The sequence below is a fragment of the Panicum virgatum genome, chromosome 8K (genome assembly GCF_016808335.1).
Source record: "Panicum virgatum strain AP13 chromosome 8K, P.virgatum_v5, whole genome shotgun sequence".
Lineage (NCBI taxonomy): Eukaryota > Viridiplantae > Streptophyta > Magnoliopsida > Poales > Poaceae > Panicum > Panicum virgatum.
The window spans coordinates 32,937,913-32,944,595 of record NC_053143.1 but is presented as its reverse complement, the minus strand read 5'-3'; the positions used below and the strand labels follow the sequence as shown (position 1 = coordinate 32,944,595).

The following is a 6,683-nucleotide window of genomic DNA, read 5'->3' as shown; positions in this document are numbered from 1 at the left end:
TATTTATAAATCCAAAAATCTAAAAAAAATCTCTAATTTCCTTCGGACTTCAAACGGACTGGTGAGACCGCTCAATTAGACCGGTGAGGCCGCTCAATTAGACTGCAGTTTCATGGCTTAAACCCGGAGTATCTGGGCTGATGTTCGGACATCTGAACATTCGTCCAGAGCATGCGGCCTTAAATCCAGAGTATCCGGGTTTCCTGAACTGGCTGCCAATTTTGATTGTCAACAAAAAACCAATTCTATCAATTAGGGCAGGTGCAATGGTGCCTAGTCAGCTCTCTATAAGAAATCCATGTCAGCAGGTATCCTATGTGGCAAGCAATTAAATGAAGAGAGAGAGTTGTGCTATCTATGGACCTGGCGAGAGCCGATACGTAAAAAACGAGGCTGTATCGAGAGCTTATCGGTGTACTATCGACCTGATGGCCGCTTCAGCACGCGTTTTTGGATCCGTTGCTCCTCTTCATCTCTCTCCTAATTTCCCCAAGCCGTGCGTCTTCCCCGCGAGCTCATCGCCTCTGGCACGCCAAATCCTTCCCCCTTCGCGCGCCAAATCTCTCCCCCTTCGCGCGCCAAACTCCTCTCCATCTCCTTCCCATGCGGCACCCTCACACCAAATCCTCATGTTTATTTCTCTTTGGCACACAGACTATCCGTCTCTCAGCCTCCCCAAAACCTAGCATACCTGTTCTTCAAATCTCCCCAAGTGATATGAGCCACCTGTCCAAGAGGGAGGTTGCTCCTCCTACGCCTCAGACTTCGGCAGCTGGATTTCCTTGGCCTGGTGCTGTCCTATCGTCTGCTGGAGCCATGGCCGCACCTACAGGTAACACTGCTTTTCCATTCGGACTGCGTAGCAGATTTCAGGGTGAAAAAGGAGGCTCCGCTGGTTCTAGATCTAATTGCTAGCGTTTGATTGTTTGGTATTCCTTTATGTCTATATTCTACAGTATTCCACTCGAAATTTTGTGTGTGGTAATCTGCTAGTGTCAGAATACTCATCGTGGACAGTACCTAGTGCCTTGCGCTCAATTTTGTTTAATCAAGTATCCGACAAATATGCTCCTATGATGGAGTTAGCTAGTGCTTCCTTTTTTACTTTACTACACCAAACATATTTCTTTGTTTAATTGGTCATTTTGCTTCGTCCGCAGGTTGGTGGAGTGCAGCTCGGCCAATGAACAGCTCATTTATTTCCCCATATGGAGCTTGGATGGGTGCATCACCCACACTAGATGGCTACAACAATCAGGGCATGGCTACAAATTTGTCAGAAAGGTAAATAAATTAATAAATTGCAATCTGTGATATTACAAAATCGTTTTGATAGCTTTTTTACAATCTGATGTAAAATGCAGTCCACCTGGTGGTCTTCTAAATTTTCTCCACAATGGCATGAATTCATTCCCAGCAACACAGTCTGATCCAATCACTCAGCACAGTACGCCGGGTTCTCAAGTTAAAAATGCCATTAGCATTGATGATGTGGATGATGTTGGGACAGAGAAACGCCTTTCATGTACACCAGATGAAGATGTGCGATTGGTAAGTGAACTAGAACCAAATTTCTCTGTTTTTTTGGTATTCACAAAGATTTGAGAAAACTCTAAACTTGTAATCTATGATATAGGTAAGCGCTTGGTTATTTCATTCCAATGACCCAATTAATGGCAATGGCAAGAAAAATGATCAATATTGGGGAGATGTGCATTCAGATTACAACAGCACTACACCTTCTAATAGGAAAAGGAAAATTAAGCATCTCAGAGATAGGTTCCAAAAGATTAAGAGATGGGTTGGTTTTTTCTGCAGCTCGTGGAATAAGGCTACCTCAATTTATGTAAGTGGTCAATCGGACGACCAGTTGAGAGAGAAGGCACTGCAATTTTATTTGGATGACTACCCAAAAGAAGGTCCATTCACTGCTATGCACTGCTGAAAGATTATGAAGGATGAACCCAAGTGGCTTGCAATTCTGGAGCAACATGAGAATCCGAACAAAAGAAAGTTGGATGATGAGCTAGGGACATAGCAGAAAAGCCTGAAGCTATTATTGAAAAGGAACGTCCGATTGGAACGAAAGAAGCCAAGAAACAACGTTGTGGCAAAGGCAAGATCAAGGCTGAGGACATTGGATTAGGTGAAGATATGAAAAAGTATATGGACATTCAAGCTGCAGCTAGCAAACGACATGAAGATTTTTTAGTGACCCAACAACGTGTTTCTGATGCAAAGGTTGAGGCAGCAAAGCTTACAAATGAGGCCGCAAAGCTTAGGAAGGAGGCAGCCTTGCTGGAATCATACAAAGCTTTGATGAGCATGGACACTAGTGTCACGGATGAGGAGATGAAAGTTGAGCACATGCTAGGCTTGAAGACCTTGCGTGAGAAGATTATTGGCAGCACTGATTGAGGTACCTGCATTACATATATTACATATATTTACTCTCATTAATTTGTGGGTTACTCTAGAAATATTAGTTGTTCAAATCCAAATTGTCATCTAACAGTCAACGTGCACAATAAATGTAGTTAATACAGTCATGCAGTCCACAAATCTTATATTACAGATAACTAGGAGTCCAACTTTCACTTCCAAAAAAATTAATCCCAATTCAAAATTTTATGCAAACAACATCTATATATTGCCCCCTTCTTCAGTTGCAGTTAATACAGTCATGCAGTCCACAAATTCTGCATTACAGATAACTAGGAGTCAACTTTCACTTCCAAAAAAATTAATCCCAATTCGAAATTTTCTGCAAGCAGCATCTATATATTGCCCCCTTCAACTATATATGTAAGTTGTAGCTCCTTCCTTTGTTTCTTGAATCCTTCCTCTATCTACCCATCCTAGAAAAATGTCTGATGAGTCTGATGACTCCATAGACCCAGCTGAGATATACACTGTAGAAGAATACATGGCTGAGCAAAATATCCTTAACTCTTTTGCTGGGCGTATGGAAGCGAAGATCAAGGCCAGATTAGATGCTGGTCCATCTAGTCGTCGACGTGGTTCAAGAAGGTACATCGACAGGGATCTTCAAGCTGCTCATAACCAACTCTGGAATGATTATTTTGCTGAAGTTCCTGTCTACTCAGATGCAATGTTCCGTAGGAGATTTAGGATGAGAAGGCATGTGTTTTTACGCATAGTGGATGCCTTAGGTAGTTGGTCTTCCTACTTTACTCTAAGGAAAGATTTTACTGAAAAGCAAGGGCTCTCACCATTGCAAAAGTGCACAGCAGCAATCCGTAAGCTTGCGTATGGTACTGCAGCTGACACACTAGATGAGTACTTGAAGGTTGCAGAGAGGACTGCATTGGATTGTTAAATTTTGTGGAAGGGGTGATCGAGGTATTTGGTGACAGGTACCTACGAGGCTACGACGCCCCACAGCTGAGGATATTGAGTGTTTGCTCAAAGAGGGAGAGTCTCGTGGATTCCCAGGAATGTTAGGTAGTATTGACTGTATGCACTGGAGATCGGAAAATTGCCCAACAGCATGGAAGGGGCAATTTACCAATGGTCACCATGGAGTCCCAACAGTCATACTTGAAGCGGTAGCTTTATATAACCTCCATATTTGGCATGCATTCTTTGGCGTTGCTGAGTCCAACAACGACATCAATGTGCTCAATCAGTCTCCTTTATTTTTGGAAGCAATAAAAGGTGAAGCTCCCCAAGTTCAGTTTTCTATCAATGGTACACAGTACAATACTGGATATTATCTTGCAGAAGGAATTTACCCAGAATGGACTGCCTTTGTGAAGTCTATAAGGGCACCTCAACTAGAGAAGCACAAGCTATATGCAATGCAGCAAGAAGCTAAAAGGAAAGATGTGGAGCGTGCTTTTGGAGTGTTGCAATCTCGCTTCAACATTGTGCGCCGTCCAGCACGTTCATGGAGTATGAAGATCCTTAGAAAAATCATGAAAGCTTGTGTTATTCTCCATAACATGATAGTAGAAGATGAGGGAGAAATGGCTGAGGAGCCCATTGAATCTGAATGCTGCACCAGGCTCATCAATTGTCCTTCCACCGGAAGTGCAAAAAGCTACTAACAGCAATCCATGTTTCAATGACATTCGATGTAGAAACGCTGCTATTCGTGCTCACTCAGTTCATACCCAACAGAAAAATGACTTGATTGAGCACATTTGGCAGTGTAATGGCAATAGGGGGGATAATTAATCAAAATTCTCATAGTCTTATCATGTAAGCTCTTATAAATTTTCTTGTATATGCAAATAGTCATTGAGCAATTTGACTTATAATGTCTTCTTGTTTATTCTTTTAGGAAATGATACTGATTGCTGGTATCATACTTCATGGAGGCATTCTGGTGCATTTGGAGGATGTGATGGTGTCATTGGCTGGTGTTTCTTCTCCAAAAAGCCTTTTCTGTTTGTTGTTTGGAATAAATGTAATTCATCTTCCCAGAGTTGTGAGCTGGGGAACTTATTTAGCCTTTGATTTAGCATTATGAGTTTCGATGTATCCGTTTGCTTAATCTCAGTCCAATCAGTGTCACTCCTTACTATTTTAAATGTCTCCATTGTCATTGTTATCTGTTTTGGAATTAAGATAAATTTAGCATTTGTGAAGTTTTGTACTCTCTTAAATTGATGAGGTATGTCCCATGCTTTTTTTTTGTGTGTGGCCACACAGATAGCCACAACAATGGTTTTCACTGTGGATCACTCTCACTTAAATGTGAATGCAAGCAGTAAAAACAGCTATAGATATCTGTATAGATACACCATTGCAAGGGTTCACTATAGTATCGTATATAGATGACATGGATCTTGTCATAGAGAGTGTGCTATCTACACCATTGCCCCTGCCCTTACTCCCTCCATCCAACTATCCAAGGCCCATTTGTTGAGGACTCAAAGACCAAGGAAAAATTAACATGGAGAGAAAGCCATTTAGTTCTTCCTCGTTAAAGAGAAAACGAATTACTCCCATTATTACTCCATTTGCACCAACGGATCCCCTGTGCATGGCGGCAAACGAAACTCGCCGATCCAAAAAAGCGGAGTAGTAAACGGTGGCGCAGCGGATCCGTTGCCAAGCCTTGGGTTTTATCCCTTTGCGCGCACGGGCGGCGGAGTTATTGCCACGACGAGAATTGAAGCGTCTAGCATCACTGGCTCCAAGGGAAAACGGGAATAGGCCTTGCATAGATGGATTTTTCAGATTTCATAATGGGCCTTAAATAGTTGGATGGAGGGAGTAATATTCTTCTTAACTCCACCATCAAAACTTCAAATCTCGGCGCTGATCATTTACCACAACGGTGCTTTTAGAAGTTCATTATTAGGTACTACCTGGTATGCGCATTTATAGTTTGTGTGAGAGTTGTATGCATAAGTGAGGTGCCGTGTGTATACATTTCATCGAAATAAAAAAAAATATATTCATCATGTGTTCACAATTTATTAAGCACATATTACAGATTCTATTGCTTTTGTTATGTTGTTTCAAATAGTTCACGAATCTTCTTGTACTGAATAATGTTGAAAGACAAACTTACTAAGTGATTGTAGGACGACCCATTTGAAATATTGGGCATAGCGCTTTTCAATTCACACCATAATCAAGACAACGTCCTCTCGTAATTTGAATAATGCTATTTGTCACCTGGTTAATGTTTTCCTAGGATTAGGCATAAACTTCGATAGAATTATTATTGATGAAACCGATTAATAACCTTTTTGCAAAATAAAGAATTTAATGGTCAAGCATACTAGAAACTATGATTATTAGTCAGGAGGGAAAAGGACCACCTGTGATTTTCCATTGTCTCCCGCCCGTGTCAGTGTCAGAATCTACAGTCTAAACGCACCAAAGTTCGACCCCTTCCAATCCAAGCAGTCTATAAAGAAGTGAAGCTTCAATCTCGTGGAATTAATCTTTATTCTGCTAAGGTCAGTGGAGTTGGTCTATTAATCTTCCGCATTTACCCTTCCACTTCCTGCTCTACTGCTCTATTATTGAGTAGATCACATCTGCCATCGCCTCTCTTCAACACCTCTCCATCGAGCTGCGCTCTTCATCAAACTTGGCAACTCGCTGAATCAAACTCGCTGCTGTCATCTGAATAGTCCACGGCCAGGTTCACTCATCTGCAGATGTGATCTGCAGATGGCTGATCCCGACGGCCAGAGGTTGGATCTCTCCGACTCTGAGCCACCAACGTGTGTGTTTGACCCAATCTGAGCTGTTCCTCCAGAATCATCACAACCTTCGCCTGGCCCTTACTCCTATGGCTGTTGATCGTTCGTTGTCTGACCATCATCATCCACTGATCCACATAGGAGAGGGTGAGGTATTAGGTTCAAAAACACATATACACGTGAGAGTGAGAGAGAAGTATCTTGGAGAGGTAGAGACAGGAAAATCTCTCGCTAGAAACCAATAATCATGGCGGATTTCAGCATAGGGGCGCTGGGCACACTCATCCCCAAGCTTGCCAAGCTACTGAAAGAGGAGTACAACCTGACGACGAGTGTGAAGGGAGGAATCAGGTTCCTGAAGGCTGAGCTCGAGAGCATGCAGGCTGCCTTCGAGAAGGTGTCTGGCGTACCGGCAGATGAGCTTGATGAGAACACGAGACTTTGGGCCAGGGATGTCCGGGAGCTGTCCTACGACATCGAGGACAGTATTGACAG

General features: G+C 42.5%; 1 protein-coding gene and 1 pseudogene across 4 annotated transcripts; both read left to right on the top strand.

The window, feature by feature from the left end:
• The first annotated feature begins 409 nt into the window (after positions 1-409).
• Positions 410-4,631, top strand: LOC120644432. 4 transcript variants are annotated; one of them, XR_005663749.1, is made up of 5 exons: positions 411-832; positions 1,161-1,284; positions 1,365-1,551; positions 1,819-2,419; positions 4,307-4,631. XR_005663749.1 is itself a non-coding variant. In XM_039921057.1 (4 exons), the coding sequence occupies exons 1-4, from the start codon at positions 604-606 to the stop codon at positions 4,493-4,495; spliced, it is 729 nt and encodes a 242-aa protein (XP_039776991.1). In that variant the 5' UTR covers positions 410-603; the 3' UTR covers positions 4,496-4,631. The 4 variants fall into 4 exon arrangements, 1 of the variants encoding a protein (XP_039776991.1); XR_005663747.1 differs by having other exon boundaries at positions 1,637-2,419; XR_005663748.1 differs by having other exon boundaries at positions 1,637-4,224.
• On the top strand, positions 2,833-4,223 carry LOC120644431 (annotated as a pseudogene).
• Positions 4,632-6,683: the final 2,052 nt, after the last annotated feature.

Coding starts and splice junctions, on each gene's coding strand:
- LOC120644432 (XM_039921057.1), top strand. CDS start 604: ATGCGGCACCCTCACACCAAATCCTCATGTTTATTTCTCTTTGGCACA. Junction 833..1,160: donor AGCCATGGCCGCACCTACAG/GTAACACTGCTT, acceptor CTTCGTCCGCAG/GTTGGTGGAGTGCAGCTCGG. Junction 1,552..4,306: donor CAGATGAAGATGTGCGATTG/GTAAGTGAACTA, acceptor TTATTCTTTTAG/GAAATGATACTGATTGCTGG.